This window comes from Mirounga angustirostris, unplaced genomic scaffold (genome assembly GCF_029215605.1).
Source record: "Mirounga angustirostris isolate CCGP_5_RB_7025 unplaced genomic scaffold, mMirAng1.0.hap1 SCAF_6, whole genome shotgun sequence".
Taxonomy (NCBI): Eukaryota; Metazoa; Chordata; class Mammalia; order Carnivora; family Phocidae; genus Mirounga; species Mirounga angustirostris.
This window is the reverse complement of record NW_026991714.1, coordinates 50,300,239-50,320,720: the sequence shown is the minus strand read 5'-3', so window position 1 is coordinate 50,320,720 and position 20,482 is coordinate 50,300,239. Positions and strand designations below refer to the sequence as shown.

The 20,482-nt window shown below is 39.1% G+C and overlaps 1 protein-coding gene across 2 annotated transcripts in view; it reads left to right on the top strand.

Moving 5' to 3' along the window:
- Positions 1-20,482, top strand: part of PAPPA2 (pappalysin 2) — a 295,094-nt gene that overhangs the window by 103,265 nt on the left and 171,347 nt on the right. For both annotated transcript variants that reach the window (XM_064594278.1, XM_064594279.1), the window contains one exon: positions 9,297-9,442. In XM_064594278.1, the coding sequence (XP_064450348.1) occupies positions 9,297-9,442 (146 nt within the window). The remainder of the gene's footprint in view (positions 1-9,296; positions 9,443-20,482) is intronic.

The window sequence follows — 20,482 nt, the reverse complement described above, 5'->3', positions numbered from 1 at the left end:
TTGTTTGTTTTTGTTTTTATCTTTATCTTTATCTTTTTTTTCTTTTTCTTTTTTCTCTCTTTCCCCTTCTTATCCCACTGCTTCAGGTCTTTTCTGATTTGTTTAGAGTATATTTTCTGGGGACGTGGTTACTCTGCTAGCGTTTTGTTCTCTCATTAATCTATTCTCCTCTGCACAAAATGACAAGACGGAAAAAATCACCTCAACAAAAAGAACAAGAGGCAGTACCGACTGCCAGGGACCTACTCAATACAGACATTAGTACGATGTCAGATCTAGAGTTCAGAATCATCACTTTAAAGATATAAGCTGGGCTTGAAAAAAATATGGAAGTTATTAGAGAAACTCTTTCTGGAGAAGTAAAAGAGCTAAAATCCAACCAAGTAAAAATCAAAAAGGCTATTAATGAGGTGCAATCAAAAATGGGGGCGCTAACTGCTAGAATAAATGAGGCAGAAGAGAGAATCAGTAATATAGAAGATGAAATGATGGAAAATAAAGAAGCTGAGAAAAAGAGAGATAGACAACTACTGGATCATGAGAGCAGGATTCGAGAGATAAGTGATACCATAAGACGAAACAACATTAGAATAATTGGGATCCCAGAAGAAGAAGAAAGAGAGAGAGGGCCAGAAGGTATAATGGAGCAAATTATAGCAGAGAACTTCCCTAATTTGGGGAAAGAAACAGGCATGAAAATCCAGGAAGCACAGAGAACCCCTCTCAAAATCAATAAAAATAGGTCAACTCCCCGACATCTAATAGTAAAACTTACAAGTCTCATAGACAAAGAGAAAATCCTGAAAGCAGCTCGGGAGAAGAGATATGTAACCTACAATGGTAGAAACATTAGATTGGCAACAGACCTATCCACAGAGACCTGGCAGGCCAGAAAGGACTGGCAGGATATATTCAGAGCACTAAATGAGAAAAATATGCAGCCAAGAATACTCTATCCAGCTAGGCTGTCATTGAAAATTGAAGGAGAGATAAAAAGCTTCCAGGACAAACAAAAACTAAAGGAATTTGCAAACACAAAACCAGCCCTACAGGAAATCTTGAAAGGGGTCCTCTAAGCAAAGAGAGACCCTAAAAGCAACATAGACCAGAAAGGAACACAGACAATATACGGTAACAGTCACCTTATAGGCAATACAATGGCACTAAATTCCTATCTTTCAATAGTTACCTTGAATGTAAATGGGCTAAATGCCCCAATCAAAAGACACAGGCTAACAGACTGGATTAAAAAACAAGATCCATCGATATGCTGTCTGCAAGAGACTCATTTTAGACCCAAAGACACCCCCAGATTGAAAATGAGGGGGTGGAAAACCATTTACCATGCTAATGGACACCAAAAGAAAGCTGGGGTGGCAATCCTTATATCAGACAAATTAGATTTTAAACCAAAGACTGTAATAAGAGATGAGGAAGGACACTATATCATACTTAAAGGATCTATCCAACAAGAAAATCTAACAATTGTAAATATCTATGCCCCTAACATGGGAGCAGCCAATTATATAAGGCAATTAATAACAAAAGCAAAGAAACACATCGACAACAATACAATAATAGTGGGGGACTTTAACATCCCCCTCACTGAAATGGACAGATCATCTAAGCAAAAGATCAACAAGGAAATAAAGACTTTAAATGACACACTGGACCAAATGGACTTCACAGACATATTCAGAACATTCCACCCCAAAGCAACGGAATACACATTCTTCTCTAGTGCCCATGGAACATTCTCCAGAATAGATCACATCCTAGGTCATAAATCAGGTCTCAACCGGTACCAAAAGATTGGGATCATTCCCTGCCTATTTTCAGACCACAATGCTTTGAAACTAGAACTCAATCACAAGAGGAAAGTCGGAAAGAACTCAAATACATGGAGGCTAAAGAGCGTCCTACTGAAGAATGAATGGGTCAACCAGGAAATTAAAGAAGAATTAAAAAAATACATGGAAACCAATGCAAATGAAAACACAACTGTTCAAAATCTTTGGGATGCAGCAAAGGCAGTCCTAAGGGGAAAGTATATAGCAATACAAGCCTTTCTCAAGAAACAAGAAAGGTCTCAAGTACACAACCTAACCCTACACCTAAAGGAGCTGGAGAAAGAAGAGCAAATAAAGCCTAAACCAAGCAGGAGAAGAGAAATAATAAAGATCAGAGCAGAAATCAATGAAATAGAAACTAAAAGAACAGTAGAACAGATCAACGAAACTAGGAGCTGGTTCTTTGAAAGAATTAACAAGATTGATAAACCCCTGGCCGGACTTATCAAAAAGAGAAGAGAAATGACCCAAATCAACAAAATCATGAATGAAAGAGGAGAGATCACAACCAACACCAAAGAAATACAAACAATTATAAGAACATATTATGAGCAACTCTATGCCAGCAAATTAGATAACCTGGAAGAGATGGATGCATTCCTAGAGATGTATCAACTACCAAAACTGAACCAGGATGAAATAGAAAACCTGAACAGACCTATAACCACTAAGGAAATTGAAGCAGTCATCAAAAATCTCCCAACAAACAAAAGCCCAGGGCCAGATGGCTTCCCAGGGGAATTCTACCAAACATTTCAAGAAGAATTCATACCTATTCTTCTGAAACTGTTCCAAAAAATAGAAACAGAAGGAAAACTTCCAAACTCATTTTATGAGGCCAGCATTACCTTGATCCCAAAACCAGACAAAGACCCCATCAAAAAGGAGAATTACAGACCAATATCCCTGATGAACATGGATGCAAAAATTCTCACCAAAATACTAGCCAATAGGATCCAACAGTACATTAAAAGGATTATTCACCATGACCAAGTGGGATTTATCCCTGGGCTGCAAGGTTGGTTCAACATCTGCAAATCAATCAATGTGATACAGTACATTAACAAAAGAAAGAACAAGAATCATATGATCCTCTCAATAGGTGCAGAAAAAGCTTTTGACAAAGTACAGCATCCTTTCCTGATCAAAACTCTTCAGAGTATAGGGATAGAGGGTACATACCTCAATATCATAAAAGCCATCTATGAAAAACCTACAGCAGATATTATTCTCAATGGGGAAAAACTGAGAGCTTTCCCCCTAAGGTCAGAAACGCGGCAGGGATGTCCACTATCACCACTGCTATTCAACATAGTATTGGAAGTCCTAGCCACAGCAATCAGACAACAAAAAGAAATCAAAGGCACCCAAATTGGCAAAGAAGAAGTCAAACTCTCACTCTTTGCATATGATATGATACTTTATGTGGAAAACCCAAAAGACTCCACCCCAAAACTGCTAGAACTCATACAGGAATTCAGTAAAGTGGCAGGATATAAAATCAATGCACAGAAGTCAGTGGCATTCCTATACACCAACAACAAGACAGAAGAAAGAGAAATTAAGGAGTCGATCCCATTTACAATTGCATCCAAAACCATAAGATACCTAGGAATAAATCTAACCAAAGAGACAAAGGATCTGTACTCAGAAAACTATAAAATACTCATGAAAGAAATTGAGGAAGACACAAAGAAATTGAAAAACGTTCCATGCTCATGGATTGGAAGAACAAATATTGTGAAGATGTCAATGCTACCTAGAGCAATCTACACATTCAATGCAATCCCCATCAAAATACCTTCCACTTTTTTCAAAGAAATGGAACAAATAATCCTAAAATTTGTATGGAACCAGAAAAGACCCCGCATAGCCAGAGGAATATTGAAAAAGAAAAGCAAAGCTGGTGGCATCACAATTCCGGACTTCAAGCTCTATTACAAAGCTGTCATCATCAAGACAGCATGGTACTGGCACAAAAACAGACACATAGATCAATGGAACAGAATAGAGAGCCCAGAAATGGACCCTCAACTCTATGGTCAACTAATCTTCGACAAAGCAGGAAAGAATATCCAATGGAACAAAGACAGTCTCTTCAACAAATGGTGTTGGGAAAATTGGATAGCCACATGCAGAAGAATGAAACTGGACCATTTCCTTACACCACACACAAAAATAGACTCCAAATGGTTGAAAGACCTCAATGTGAGACAGGAGTCCATCAAAATCCTAAAGGAGAACACAGGCAGCAACCTCTTTGACCTCAGCCTAAGCAACTTCTTCCTAGAAACATCGCCAAAGGCAAGGGAAGCAAGGGCAAAAATGAACTATTGGGACTTCATCAAGATAAAAAGCTTTTGCAAAGCAAAGGAAACAGTTAACAAAACCAAAAGACAACCGACAGAATGGGAGAAGATATTTGCAAATGACATATCAGATAAAGGGCTAGTATCCAAAATCTATAAAGAACTCATCAAACTCAACACCCAAAGAACAAAGAATCCAATCAAGAAATGGGCAGAAGACATGAACAGACATTTTTCCAAAGAAGATATCCAAATGGCCAACAGACACATGAAAAAGTGCTCAATATCGCTCGGCATCAGGGAAATCCAAATCAAAACCTCAATGAGATACCACCTCACACCAGTCAGAATGGCTAAAATTAACAAGTCAGGAAACGACAGATGTTGGCGGTGATGCAGAGAAAGGGGAACCCTCCTACACTGTTGGTGGGAATGCAAACTGGTGCAGCCACTCTGGAAAACTGTATGGAGGTTCCTCAAAAAGTTGAAAATAGAGCTACCATACGATCCAGCAATTGCACTACTGGGTATTTACCCCAAAGATACAAAAGTAGGGATCTGAAGGGGTACGTGCACCCCGATGTTTATAGCAGCAATGTCCACAATAGCCAAACTGTGGAAAGAGCCAAGATGTCCATCGACAGATGAATGGATAAAGAAGATTTGGTATATATATACAATGGAATATTATGCAGCCATCAAAAGGAATGAGATCTTGCCATTTGCAACGACATGGATGGAACTGGAGGGTATTATGTTGAGTGAAATAAGTCAAAAAGAAAGACATGTATCATATGATCTCACTGATATGAGGAATTCTTAATCGCAGGAAACAAACTGAGTGTGGTTGGAGTGGGGGGTGGGGCGGGAGGGATGGGGGACTGGGTGATAGACACTGGGGAGGGTATGTGCTATGGTAAGCGCTGTGAATTGTGCAAGACTGTTGAATCTCAGATCTGTACCTCTGAAACAAATAATGCAATATATGTTAAGAAAAAAAAAAAAAGAAGAAGAAGAAGGTAGCGGGAGGGGAAGAATGAAGCGGGGGAAATCGGAGGGGTAGACGAACCATGAGAGACGATGGACTCTGAAAAACAAACAGGGTTTTAGAGGGGAGGGGGTGAGAGGATGGGTTAGCCTGGTGGTGAGTATTGAGGAGGGCACATTCTGCATGGAGCACTGGGTGTTGTGCACAAACAATGAATCATGGAACACTTCATCTAAAACTAATGTTGTAATGTATGGGGATTAACATAAGAATAAAAAAAAAGAAAAAAGAAAAAAAATAAAATAAAATAAATTAAAAAAAAAAAAGAAATTTCCTAAGTAATGGATGATAGGAGGTGGGGAAGGAGAAGGCTGTGGGCAAGGCACTGAACCCTTGATGTGTAGGGACTAACCAGGAGGTAGGAAAATAAAAAGAGTAAAGTGTATGGTGATGTAGTAGAGTGCCAGACACCTAAGAGCAGGAGGAATTTAAGAGAAGGAGAAAAACTAAGTTTTTAGAGTTGCACTGGGCACAGGGAGAGCGCTGGTTGGTACTCTGCAGATTGATAAGCCCATGGTGTGAGCACAGTGAAAGGATTTGGGAGAGCAGGCCAAAGGTGATATTCACCAGGAGGAGGAAGCATGTTTGGCAAAGTAGATAGTAGATGGGATGGCAGATGGAACCCTTCTGTATATGTTGGATAGAGAACCATGGTATACAGTAACAACAGAAAGGTTTTGGTTTAGCCAAACCAAAGTATTCCCATGTTGGCACAGTTGTTTCCATGACCCAAGGGTCCTAGGGGGCATCTTGTTTTGTTGTCATGGAGGCTACCTTACACCCTGTAGAGTGCAGTCAGGGTCTTCCTCTGGAGAGGACTTGCTCTGAGATCTCAGGGCACACAAGCATCCTTTATGTCTTGTTTTTCAACGTGCCAATTTTTGTTACTGGTTCAACATCCTTCAGACAGTTCATGATATTTTTCTTCTTTCTGGCTTCATTCTTGCAGTTATTTCTATCAGTCTATAAAGGAGTTACTTACTCAGCTGACTATTAAGCTAGAGCACAAATAGGCATTTTAAAATATTTTTTCACTTTTACTTAGTCAGAAACTAAGCAAAAGTTGGGGCTTGCATGTACACTTAGACACTGGAGTGGGGTCAGCAGTCAGGGAGCATGGCATGGATCAAAATGAATGCACTAAGTCTGGGGGACAAAGAAACACAAGTGCTGGATACCAGGTAGTGGTTAATCCCAGTAGGTCACAGTCATAAAATGGTGAGGCAGGTGTGCATTCTTCCAGGGGCCATGTCAGAAATAACAGATTTGAGCAGTGGACAGAACAACTTAATATGTCAGTCTCAAGCAGAGCTTGTTTCTGAGACAACTTTTATAAAAATCAAAACACAACTTCACTTTGGTTGGTCTGAGTCTCAGGGAGAAGTCTATGGTGAGTACTTCAGTCTAGAGTATGGACAGTATGATCAAAGGGAGATCCTGGCAGAAATTAAGCAGATTAATGCAGTTCATCTTCCTTTTCATACATAGTTCTGGTCAGTTCAAGGCACTTACGCTTTTTATGACATTTATGTGTATTATTTGACCTTTCCTTGAATATTAAGTTATTTTAGATGTCAAGTCTATCTCTTCACAAATCATTTCTAAAGCTCTGAATTTAAGAGTAATATTCATTTTCCATACCCAATGTCTAAGCCAGGCTCTGATCACATTAATAAGATGTTTATCTTTATTAGCTCCAATCAACTTGTGAAAAGGTGTACACCTTATAATAGGTAGGGCATTCAACATATAAAACAGACACACTGATATCTAAGTTTTACCCTTTTTAGATTAAGGAATAATCTAGAAAAAAGTCTTTGTTTCCAACAAAATAAGATTTTCTTCTATCATTTCAATTAATGACAGTTTCCAACTGTCTCTAGCTTTTTAAAATGTGTTCTGCTTCTTATACTTGCTGACTTCTGTCCACATTTATCTCTGTGGAGTGTAGGAGTCAGAGTAACCACACCCAGTTTGTCACCAGCATGACATAAATACTCTCATCTGGAAGGGTAATTTATGGCTGGAGAGAGGTTTGGGGAAAGAAGAAAAAGGGAGATGAGTAGAACCAGCTAATGAGGTTGGTGGTGGAGGAGGAGGCCTCTTGGAGGGTGCTCAAGGGAAATTAGTGGAACTGCTGGGTTGAGGGAGGACAGAAGGATGGCAGCCAAGACTGGTAAATGGCAGATGGAGAAGCCAGTAACACAGAGATAGCCCAAGTAAACCATGCCAGGACCTGGGGGATTTGGGGAAAGTGAGGGAGGAGAAAAGAGAGAAAACTGTCAAGTTACCAACTCCCAATTTTAGTGGGAACTCTGGAATAGGAACAGAGAAAGGGTGTGACTTGTCTTCCTTGGTATCCTGAGCTATGTGTAGGCTCAGTCTCTGATTCTCTCTGCCCTTATTTGTCCTTTCCATTCCTTTTGTTTCCCATCCTTTCCTTCTCTCTTTTCCCATTCACCCTCTCTCTGCTTCATTCTTCTGGCCTACATCTCCATGTTGAAGAATTACTTGATGTCATCACAGCTCCAAACCATCAATTTGTCAATACAGGAAATTGTAATTATTTTTAATAAAGGAGAAAGAGAAAGAGAATGTGACTAATATCCAGGGAAAACCAGGCAACAGTCCAGAAAACATTGTGTCTCCAGGAAAGCAGCAGAAGGAATATCCCTCTGATCACATCTGACATCACCTCATGGAATTTGGATGATTTCTTGGGGCTTAAAACTATTTTTCCAAGATATTATAAGTCAATATGAAAAAGTATTTTTAAATCTCTTTTCTCCCAAGTATCTTTGGTTCTAAAGCCGAATCTTTTTTGTTTCTTAACTTGTATTCCGCTTTTTGGTTCTGTTCCAAAGAATACAAAAACAATCTTCCTTGGGATCTCTATTTCTTGGGTACTCCTTGCCAGTATATCCTACATGTGGATTAAATAGATTGCATCAACAGTGTGGTTGGGAGGCAGAGCAAGCAAGAGAAGAAGGGTCATGCTGTCCTAACATGAGCTTCTGGATTTCAGCTTGTCTATCAGAACAGCAACAATGAAGCATGATCTATAAAGGAAATTTCCAACTAATGTTGAGGGAACTGTCTGCCCAGTTGAAGCTGTGATAGGAATATTCTCCCTTTTGAGTGGCAGACTGTGGTCACTATGGGAAGCATCCTGTGAATCCAAAGGGCCACTGAGCTCTGCTTTAGTTGTTTGTTCTTAAAATAGCTCTTCAGTGAGAATGTTGAGTGAGCCTGTTTGCTTATAGTAAGTTTAAAGTTTCACTGATGCCAGGAAGATGAAAGTCTTTGACTATATATGAGCTTATAAAGAGATAAAATGCCTGTTTCCCTTTTTTTATGGGCCATATGGCATATGTTTTTAATAGACCTTTAATTCTGTGCATCACTGCAAACATGATATTGCCTAGTATATTGAAGGCTACCAGTAAAGATACTTGGTAAGTAGCATAAGGTAGTTGGAGTTGTAGTAGTTTCTATGGATTAAGGGACTAGAAAGGAATACATATATACAATTAACATTCTTTGCAGTAACCTTATGATATCCTCTTCTACCTATAACTCATCTATTTTTTCCTCTTTTTTACTTATGTTTCCTGGCCACTGTTTTTTTTTTTAATAATGCCCGAAGCAAGCATATACTGAAATAGATTCAGTTGCTCCTCTGATCATAATAATGTTCATGCAGTGTGATAGAAGGAACCAGGAACTGAGAGTTGGAAGGCCTTCTTCACCATGACCTGGGGTTAATACTCAGGGCAAATAATTAGGAGTATCATTGGATTTATCTTGAAGAAATAATCTAGATGTAGAGTGGGAATTGAGTATGATGTCAAACACTGAGCATTCATATAAATAATATAGTGCTAAAAAGGTAAGATATTATTTATCTTGGAATAAATATCCCAAATGTGTACTAGTGCCTTCTTTGTTATCTTCATGACAGCCTGGTCTCTGTCTCTCTGCCCCTCCAAAGGGCAATGCTGGCTGGGAGTGTCAGTCTGATTAGGTATGGTTCTGCTTTCTATGTACTGATCCTTTGGTGTGACGTTTGTGCTCTTGTGTGCTCTCCAGGGCATACATGAGTGTGAAGGAGCTGAAGGAGGCACTGCAGCTCAACAGTACGCACTTCCTCAATGTCTACTTTGCTAGCTCAGTGCGGGAAGACCTTGCTGGTGCTGCCACCTGGCCTTGGGACAAAGAAGCCATCAGTCACCTGGGTAAGTGAAGTGAAGACCAAATATGGTAGAAAAATTGAGCAGGCCCCAAATTATTATGTGAAATGAGTTTGAGGAAAAAAGAAAGAAAATTAAATTTACTCAATGAATTAGCTGCCTTGGGCTGAGAATGGCTTTTGGGAGATTCTGTCAAAATGTTTCAATATAGACAAGAAGGAGGTATTAGAGCAAACGGTGGCAAATACTCAGGATGTTCTAGACAAATATATGATCTAGATGTAAATAAGTTGCTGAGTTGCTGATGTGTAATAAGATCCATTTTATGTCTTGGAGAGCCTCAAGGGGGAAATTAGCAAAGAAGACGGCTAGACTGTGAAACTTGGTTTATGGTAATCAATGTGACAGAAGACCTGTGGGCTTCATGCATGGCTCCTCAGAATCCATGGATCCAGGATTGGGCTCCTGAGGGAATCCTGGGAAGTTTAGGCAGGTGGGGCTTGCCTGCTTACCTAGGAAAAGGGTGACACCTTAATACTGAGTGGAACCTCTACATTCTTAAGGAAGATAATTCCCTTTATAATGTGTTATTGCTATTGTAAAGGAAATCTCCCTGGTCAGTCAATAAGTCATTAAGTAAGTTAATGTGGCTAAAGAGTAATTATTCAATATAATTTGTATGTACTTTCAAAGAATCTTGAGTAGGATTCTACCAAAATTTATTTTAAAACTGAATTACCACAATTGGGAGAAATCTTCATGTTGGAAAGAAAATGATTATAGAGACTGGAAATCACTTTATAAATGATTTTAAAAAGGTTATGCAAAGTGAATCTTCTTAGTAATCAAATATGGAGCAGAGAGAAATAAATTGAAGGAAGATCACATAATGCTATATATGTCAAACCCATGTTTAATGGGGTCATTGTGAAGTGGAGTCCAGAACATGTTGAATTGACAATTAAAGAAAATATGGGAAAGTTTCCAAAGGACAGCTAGTATCATGGATTGGAGAAGAAGGAAGATGAGCAGTAGGTTAGCAATAGATGAAAAAATATTATTGCTGTTCAGGAGGAAACCAGAATATGAAAATCTCTGGAATGAATGAGGTCAACATTTAGAAAGGCTACATATATCAAGCAAAGGAGACGACGATAAAAAAATTAAACATGTGGTGATCCAAACTGAATGCTTTGCTTAGCATGCTTGGTTACATTGGCTCTACAGTATCTGATACAGTTTTAGGGCTCTGCAGTCCTTTTATCACTAAATTTTGTATTCTCAGCTCAGAGTACATGAGAAATCAGAAATTTGTGAAGTTACTGGTGCTTTCTAGATGAAAGCAAATGTGTCATTCCAGCCTTTGTGGTAGGCTAGAAGGTCATATTCCAATAATCTAATTAATAGTGAGTTTGAGTGTCTTGACTTATCCTCATCAAAAACAATGGTAGCAGAGGAGCATATAACACTGTAGAAAAGTTTCCCTAAATTAGTGCATACCTGATTTGCCAATGGTAACATTTTTGGTGTATATGTCAGGGGGTCCTGACAGCAAGGTTTACCCAGCAATGGTTTTCATGAGTCGCAAGTCTATCATTGGGAACTGAATCTGTTTGAAAACCTTTAGAAATGATCTATCTGCCTGGCCATTATGAAGACAAGTCTTGGCCTCCTGATAAGAATCACTGGGCTGAGAGCAGACCACTGAATGTTTTCTAACTTTATTGGAACTGGGCCATTGATAAGATTCATTTAACTATAAAAATGGATAAAATACCAGGAAAAAAAAAACTATTTGAAGACATCAGACAGTAGCTAAAACAACAAGGATTTGAGGGCCCAATCCCAGTGAGAAGAAAAATGCATTGAAGTGAGCTCTATATATAACTCAGTTGTTTTTTTTCCATTCAGGGAAATTGCCAAATTCTCAGTGAAAGGAATAGAGGCAGAGCAGAGAGCAGCCTAGAGTCTGCTGAAGTCTCACTACTGGGGAGACAAAAATTAAAGGTCAGGCCATCCAAGTCATCCAAGACGCCCATAGAAATAGAAATCCCCAAAAAAGCCTGATATTCTGCTCATTATTTTCTTTTAAGATATTTGCTAACTACTAACCCATGCATTCTCAGGGCCAGCAGCCAAGAAAACAAGTATAAAATAACTTCTAAGAGATTAAAAAGTCAAACAATGGTTTCAGGAGTCTCATAATGTAGGGAAGAAAAAACTGGAGTTGAGACCTTATGGAGGAGGAGGGGCCCTGAGACACCCTGTGTGTGACAGCAAACAGAAATACTTCAGATTACACAAAGCCTGAAATCCAGCCTGAAATACTCTTAAATCCCCGTATGAAAGAAAGTCATTTGCCTACACTTAACTGCCTAACAAAAGAAAATAAAATATTTTCTACCTTCCTCTGGAGGAAGACAGTTGTCTCTACAAGTTATCATGCACAATGTCCAGCAATCAGTAAAAAATTATCAGTTATGTCAAGAAACAGGGCCAACTGATGGTAAACTTAGCTAAACAAAGAAGCAAGGAATCATTAATAAATACAGACTCACAGATTACCCAGATATTGTTGTTATAGGATATTGGTTTTAAGATAATTATGATTAATACATTATAAAATATATATTAAAAATGCAGAATATCTTCTGAGAGCTGGAATTTGTAATAATGAGTTAAGTGGAAATTTTAGAACAAAAAATACAGACTGAATTTAGGAAATTAATAGATAAGTTTATGAGCAGGGGAGGGAATTAAAGAACTAGAAAAATATAGAAAACATTTGTATTGAAGCTCATAGAGAAAAAGTGTTGGAAAAATATAGAAAATAACTTCAGACACTTGAGACCTGATGAAAATTTTCTAATGTAAATTAGAGTTCTAGAAGAAGAGAAAGATATTGGGACAGAAAAAATATCAAGGAGATAATGGCTGAGACTTGTAAAGTGACAGAAGATATGAAACAACAGATTCAAAATGTTTTACAGACCCCAGGAAGGATAAAATAGAAAGAAAATCACAACTAGATCCATTATAGCAAAAGTGCTTAACAACCAAAGACAAAGAAAAAAATGCTTAAAAGTAGCTAGAGAAAAAATGTACATTACTTTAAAAGGGCAAACAGTGAGATTCATATGAGGACTTTTCAACAGAAACTGTGGAAGTCTTAAGACAACAAATATCATTTTTTATCATTTTTTATTTTTTTAAATTTTATTATGTTATTATGTTAGTCACCATACAATATATCATTAGTTTTTGATGTGGTGATCCACGATCCATTGTTTTCGTATAACACCCAGTGCTCCATGCAGTACGTGCCCTCCTTAATACCCATCACCGGGCTAACCAATCCCCCCTCCCCCCTCCCCTCTAAAACCCTGTTTGTTTCTCAGAGTCCATAGTCTCTCATGGTTCATATCTCCCTCCAATTCCCCCCCGCATTTTTCCCTTCCTTCTCCTAATGTCCTCCATGCTATTCCTTATGTTCCACAAATAAGTGAAATCATATGATAATTGACTTTCTCTGCTTGACTTATTTCACTTAGCATAATCTCCAGTGCCATCCATGTTGATGTAAAAGTTAGGTATTCATCCTTTCTGATGGCTGAGTAATATTCCATATATATATGGACCACATCTTTATCCATTCATCTGTTGAAGGGCATCTCGGCTCTTTCCACAGTTTGGCTATTGCGGACATTGCTGCTATGAACGTTGGGGTGCATATGGCCCTTCTTTTCATTACATCTGTGTCTTTGGGGTAAATGCCCAGTAGTGCAATTGCTGGGTCATAGGGTAGCTCTATTTTTAAATTTTTGAGGCACCTCCACACTGTTTTCCAAAGTGGCTGTACCAACTTGCATTCCCACCAACAGTGTAAGAGGGTTCCCCTTTCTCCACAACCTCTCCAACATTTGTTGTTTCTTTCCCTGTCCATTTTTGCCATTCTAACTGATGTAAAGTGGTATCTCAGTGTGGTTTTGATTTGAATTTCCCTGATGGCTAATGATGATGAACATTTTTTCATGTGTCTGTTAGTCATTTGTATGTCTTCTTCAGAGAAGTGTCTTTTCATATCTTCTGCCCACTTTTTGACTTGATTATTTGTTTTTTGGGTGTTGAATTTGAGAAGTTCTTTATAGATCTTGGATACCAGCCCTTTATCTGTAGTGTCATTTGCAAATATCTTCTCCCAGTCTGTGGGTTGCCTCTTTGTTTTGTTGACTGATTCCTTTGCTGTGCAGAAGCTTTTTATCTTGATGAAGTCCCAAAAGTTCATTTTTGCTTTTGTTTCACTAGCTTTTGGAGATGTATCTTGAAAGAAGTTGCTGTGGGCGATGTCAAAGAGGTTACTGCCTAAGTTCTCCTCTAGGATTTTGATGGATTCCTGTCTCACATTGAGGTGTTTCATCCACTTTGAGTTTATCTTTGTGAATGGTGTTAGAGAATGGTCGAGTTTCATTCTTCTGCATGTGGCTGTCCAATTATCCCAGCATCCTTTATTGAAGAGACTGTCTTTTTTCCATTGCATGTTTTTTCCTGCTTTGTCAAAGATTATTTGACCATAGAGTTGAGGGTCCATATCTGGGTTCTCTATTCTGTTCCACTGGTCTATACGTCTGTTTTTGTGCCAGTACCATGCTGTCTTGGTGATCACAGCTTTGTAATATAGCTTGAAATCGGACAACGTGATGCCCCCAGCTTTGTTTTTCTTTTTCAACATTTCCCGGGTGATTCAGGGTCTTTTCTGATTCCATACAAATTTTAGGATTGTTTGTCCCAGCACTTTGAAAAATGTCATTGGAATTTTGATCGGGATGGCATTGAAGGTATAGATTGCTCTGGGCAGCATAGACATTTTAACAATGTTTATTCTTCCGATCCATGAGCATGGAATATTTTTCCATCTTTTTGTGTCTTCTTTAATTTCTTTCCTGAGTGTTCTGTAGTTCCTAGAGTATAGATCCTTTACCTCTTTGGTTAGGTTTATTCCGAGGTATCTTATGGTTTTTGATGCTATTGTAAATGGAATCGTTTCTCTAATTTCTCTTTCTACAGTTGCGTTGTTAGTGTATAAGAAAGCAACTGATTTCTGTGCATTGATTTTGTATCCTGCCACATTACTGAATTGCTGGATGAGTTCTAGTAATTTGGGGGTGGAGTCTTTTGGATTTTCCACATAAAGTATCATGTCGTCTGCGAAAAAAGAGAGTTTGACTTCTTCTTTGCCAATTTGAATACCTTTTATTTCTTTTTGTTGTCTGATTGCTGTTGCTAGGACTTCTAGTACTATGTTGAACAATGGGGTGGTGAGAGTGGGCATCCTTGACATGTTCCTGATCTTAAGGGAAAGGCTCTCAGCTTTTCCCCATTGTGGATGATATTCACTGTGGGTTTTTCATAGATGGATTTTATGAACTTGAGGAATGTTCCCTCTATCCCTATACTCTGAAGAGTTTTAATCAGGAAAGGATGTTGTATTTTGTTGAATGCTTTTTCTGCATCAATTGAAAGGACCATATGGTTCTTCTTCCTCCTCTTATTAATGTGTTCTATCACACTGATTGATTTGTGAATGTTGAACCACCCTTGCATCCTGGGGATAAATCCCACTTGGTCGTGGTGGGTGATCCTTTTAATGTATTGTTGGATCCTATTAGCTAGGATTTTGTTGAGGATTTTGGAATCCATATTCATCAGGGATATCGGTCTGAAATTCTCCTTTTTGATGGAGTCTTTGCCTGGTTTGGGGATTAAGGTAATGCTGGCCTCATAGGATGAGTTTGGAAGTTTTCCGTCTGTTTCTATTTTTTGAAACAACTTCAGTAGAATAGGTATTATTTCTTCTTTGAATGTTTGGTAGAATTCCCCAGGGAATCCATCAGGCCCTGGACTCTTGTTTTTTGGGAGGTTTTTGATCACTGCTTCAATGTCGTTACTGGTTACTGGCCTATTCAGGTTGTCAATTTCTTCCTGTTTCAGTCTTGGCAGCTTATAGGTTTCCAGGAAGGCCTCCATTTCATCCAGATTGCTCAGTTTATTGGCATATAGTTGTTGATAATAATTTCTAATAATTGTTTCTATTTCTTTGGTGTTAGTCATGATCTCTCCCCTTTTATTCATAATTTTATTAATTTGGGTCCTTTCTCTTTTCTTTTGGATAAGTCTGGCCAGTGGTTTATTGATCTTATTAATTCTTTAAAAGAACCACTTCTAGTTTCGTTGATCTGATCTACTGTGTTTCTGGTTTCTAATTCATTGATTTCTGCTCTAATTTTAATTATTTCTCTTCTAATGCATGGCTCAGGCATCGTTTGTTGCTTTTTCTCTAGTTCTTTAAGGTGTAGAGTTAGCTGGTGAATTCGGGATTTTTCTATTTTTTTGAGTGAGGCTTGGATGGCTATGTATTTCCCCCTTAGCACCGCCTTTGCAGTATCCCATAGATTTTGGACCGATGTGTTTTCGTTCTCATTGATTTCCATGAATTGTTTAAGTTCTTCTTTGATTTCCTGGTTGACCCAAACATTCTTGAGCAGAGTGGTCTTTAGCTTCCAAGTGTTTGAATTTCTGCCAAATTTTTTCTTGTGATTGAGTTCCAGTTTTAAAGCATTGTGGTCTGAGAATATGCAGGGAATAATCTCAATCTTTTGGTATTGGTTGAGACCTGATTTGTGACTCGGTATGTGGTCTATTCTGGAGAAAGTTCCATGCATGCTCGAGAAGAATGAGTATTCTGTTGTTTTAGGGTGGAATGTTCTGTAAATATCTCTGAGGTCCATCTGGCCCAATGTATCATTCAAAGCTCTTGTTTCCTTGTTGATTTTCTGCTTAGATGATCTGTCTGTTGCTGAGAGTGGAGTATTGAGGTCTCCTACAATTAACGTATTGTTATCAGTATGACTATTTTGGTTAACAGTTGGCTTATGTAGATGGCTGCTCCCATGTTGGGGACATAGATATTTACAACGTTAGATCTTCTTGTTGGATAGACCCTTTAAGAATGATATAGTGTCCTTCTGTGTCTCTAATTACAGACTTTAGTTTAAAATCTAATTTGTCTTATAGAAGAATTGCTACCCCAGCTTTCTTTTGAGGTCCGCTGGCATGAAAGGTGGATCTCCATCCCTTCACTTTCAGTCTGGATGTATCTGTAGGTTCAAAATGAGTCTCTTGTAGGCAGCATATGGATGGGTCCTGTCTTTTTATCCAGTCTGTAACCCTGTGCCATTTTATGGGAGCATTTAGGCCATTCACGTTGAGAGTGATTATTGAAAGATATGAATTAATTGTCATCATGTTGCCTGTGAAGACGTTGTTTTTATAGATTGCCCCTGTAAATTTCTGTTGTATATCACTCTTAGGGTCTTTCTCCTTTTATAGAACCCCCCTTAATATTTCTTGCAGGGCCAGCTTAGTGGTCACATATTCTTTGAGTTTCTGCCAGTCATGGAAGCTCTGCATCTCTCCATCCATTCTAAATGATAGCCTTGCTGGATAAAGTGTTCTTGGCTACATGTTCTTCTCATTTAGTACCCTGAATATGTCTTGCCAGGCCTTTCTGGCTTGCCAGGTCTCTGTGGATCGGTCTGATGTTATTCTGATGTTCCTCCCTCTGTACATAAGGAATCTCTTCCCCCTACCTGCCCTTAAGATGGTTTCCTTGGTTCTAAGATTTGCAAGTTTTACTATCACATGCCGGGGTGTTGACCTGTTTTCCTTGATCTTGGGAGGGGTCCTCTCTGCCTCTAGGATGCGAATGTTTGTTTCATTCCCCAGATTAGGGAAGTTCTCAGCTACAATTTGTTCAAATACATCTTCTAGTCCTCTCTCTCTCTCTACTCCCTCCGGGATTCCAATTATTCTGACATTGGAACGCTTCATGGTGTCACTTATTTCTCTGATTCTATTTTCATGGATTCTGAGTTGTTTTTCCCTGGCCTCCTCTTTTCCGTTTTTATCTATTATATTGTCTTCCAGGTCACTTACTCGTTCTGCCTCACTTACCCTAGCTGTTAGATTATCTAGATTAGATTGGATCTCATTGATAGCATTTTTAAGTTCTGCCAATTCAGCTTTCATTTCTGCCTTTAGAGACTCTATGTTGCCATTAATTGATTTCTCCATTCTAGCCATTGTCTTCACAATTGCTAGCCTGAATTCCATCTCTGACATCTTGGTTATATCTGTATCCATTTGTAAATCTGCAGCATAAGTCCTAATCTCTGAGTCTTTTCTATTTTGGGGTTCCTCCTCCTAGTCATTTTGTTGATGGGTGTTTGAGGGAATGTATAGAGTCCAAATTATTGACCAGAACCCAAGCAAGATGCACCTGTTTTCTTGGGACCTTAGGGTTGCTGGCCTCTTGTTTTCCTAGCCTGTCTTCTGCAGGAGGGGCCTGTGGTGCTGTTACTCAGGCAACCCTGTTTGGGCGGAGTTGCCCTGCCCCCCTGTGGCGGGGGATGGGCTCAGCAGGAATCAGTTTTTGGGGCTTTTGTTCTCTGGCAGCTTTCCCTGGTGGCTTTCCGTGTCTCTTCCATGAGTCAGAGCAGAAGAGACCGTTTCCAACCCTCCGCCTCAGAGCAGAGAGACCGCAGTCTGTTCTTCAGTGAGCTCTCCAGGCCACACTGTCTCCATTTCTGTCCATGCTGCTATACACTGCAGCATCCTGGGTTGTGCGCCCCTCCACAGCACCGCCAGTCCTGCCTCCAGGTTGGGGCATGTCTCTGCCCTTTGTGCTTCTAAAACCGCCAGCCGCTCCTAGTTCACCCGTGTGACCCCGCCGCTCTGGGTTTCCGCCCCGGGGGCTGCCCTAAAGTCCTTTCCCCACCGCTACTGGTCTGCGAGTCCATGCCCCGTCCCCAGTGCGTGAGGCTGTCACTCACCAGTGGTGTAGGATCACCACGGCCAGGCACTCTCCCACTGCTGTTTATCCTCTGATATCTGCCCATGGAATCAGGGCTCCCTGCTTCATACCTCAAAACCAACTGCCTGCGATATTCTGCTTATAGAGGTCCAGATCTTCTTACATCTCAGGCTGGTTTCATGGGTGCTCAGAGTGGTCTGGTAGATATCCAGCTCAATTCCGGGGACCAGTTGAAATAGGGTCCCTTACTCCTCTGCCATCTTTCCTTCCTCTCCAACAAATATCATTTTTTAAATGCAAAAAGAAAATAATTGTCAACTTAGAATACTATACTCAGCAAAAATATCTTTTTTTTTTTAAAGATTTTATTTATTTATTTGAGAGAGAGGATGAGAGGAGAGAAAGAGCACATGAGAGGGGGGATGGTCAGAGGGAGAAGCAGACTCCCTGCTGAGCAGGGAGCCCAATGCGGGACTCGATCCAGGGACTCCAGGATCATGACCTGAGCCAAAGGCAGTCGCTTAACCAACTGAGCCACCCAGGCGCCCACTCAGCAAAAATATCTTTAAAAGTAAAGAAAAATTAAAAATATTTTCAGACAGATAAATACCAAAATAATTTAACATCAGCAGTAAAATCATACCGAAGAAAGTTATGCAAGCAGAAAGAAAATGACTCCAGATGGGAAGTAGAGACATGCAAAAAGAAATGAATGATACTAGAAAGGATAAAAATATTAAAAGTAATAATAATAATGTCTTTTTGGTTTAAAATATATGTAGAATTAAAATATGACAACAATTGTACAAAAGACAGAAAAGATAGTAAATGAAGTTAAAGAATGTAAGGTCCTTTCCTATATCTAAAAGAAGTGCTGATTTTAGTAATTTTAGACAGTAATAAGTCAAAAATGCATGTTGTAATCTTTAGGGTGACCATTAAATGATAAATGATCTTTTGTAAGCTAACAGAGCAGGAAATGAAATGATCCAGTGAAGGCAACAAAGGGAAAGAAAATAGGAATAAATAACAGAACAAATAGAAATAAAAAAATAAGATACTGATTATGACCTAACATATTAGTAATTACATTAAATGCAAATGGACTAAACATACCACTTTAAAGCCAAAAATTGTCAGACCGAAAACAAAACCCAACCATGGTGCTTGTAAGAGACACATCTTAAATATGAGAACAAAAAAGACTGAAAGTATAAGAATCAGAAGATGTCAACAATGCAACTGTAGGAAGAGAAGTTAGAGAAATGATTCCATTTACAATAGCACCAAAAACCATAAGATACCTCGGAATAAACCTAACCAAAGAGGTGAAGGATCTATACTCTAGGAACTACAGAACACTCAGGAAAGAAATTGAAGAAGACAGAAAAAGATGGAAAAACATTCCATGCTCATGGATTGGAAGAATAAACATTGTTAAAATGTCTATGCTGCCCAGAACAATCTATACCTTCAGCGCCATCCGGATCAAAATCCCAATGACATTTTTCAAAGTGCTGGGACAAACAATCCTAAAATTTGTATGGAATCAGAAAAGACCCTGAATCACCCGGGAAATGTTGAAAAAGAAAAACAAAGCTGGGGGCATCACGTTGTCCAATTTCAAGCTATATTACAAAGCTGTGATCACCAAGACAGCATGGTACTGGCACAACAACAGACGTATAGACCAATGGAACAGAATAGAGAACCCAGATATGGACCCTCAACTCTATGGTCAAATAATCTTTGACAAAGCAGGAAAAAACATGCAATGGAAAAAAGACAGTCTCTTCAATAAATGGTGCTGGGAAAATTGGACAGCCACATGCAGAAGAATGAAACTCGACCATTCCCTAACACCATACACAAAGATAAACTCAAAGTGGATGAAACACCTCAATGTAAGACAGGAATCCATCAAAATCCTAGAGGAGAACATAGGCAGTAACCTCTTTGACATTGCCCACAGCAACTTCTTTCAAGATACATCTCCAAAGGCAAATGAAACAAAAGCAAAAATGAACTTTTGGGACTTCATCAAGATAAAAAGCTTCTGCACAGCAAAGGAAACAGTCAACAAAACAAAGAGGCAACCCACAGAATGGGAGAAGATATTTGCAAATGACACTACAGACAAAGGATTGGTATCCAAGATCTATAGAGAACTTCTCAAACTCAACATCATAAAAAACAAATAATCAACTCAAAAAATG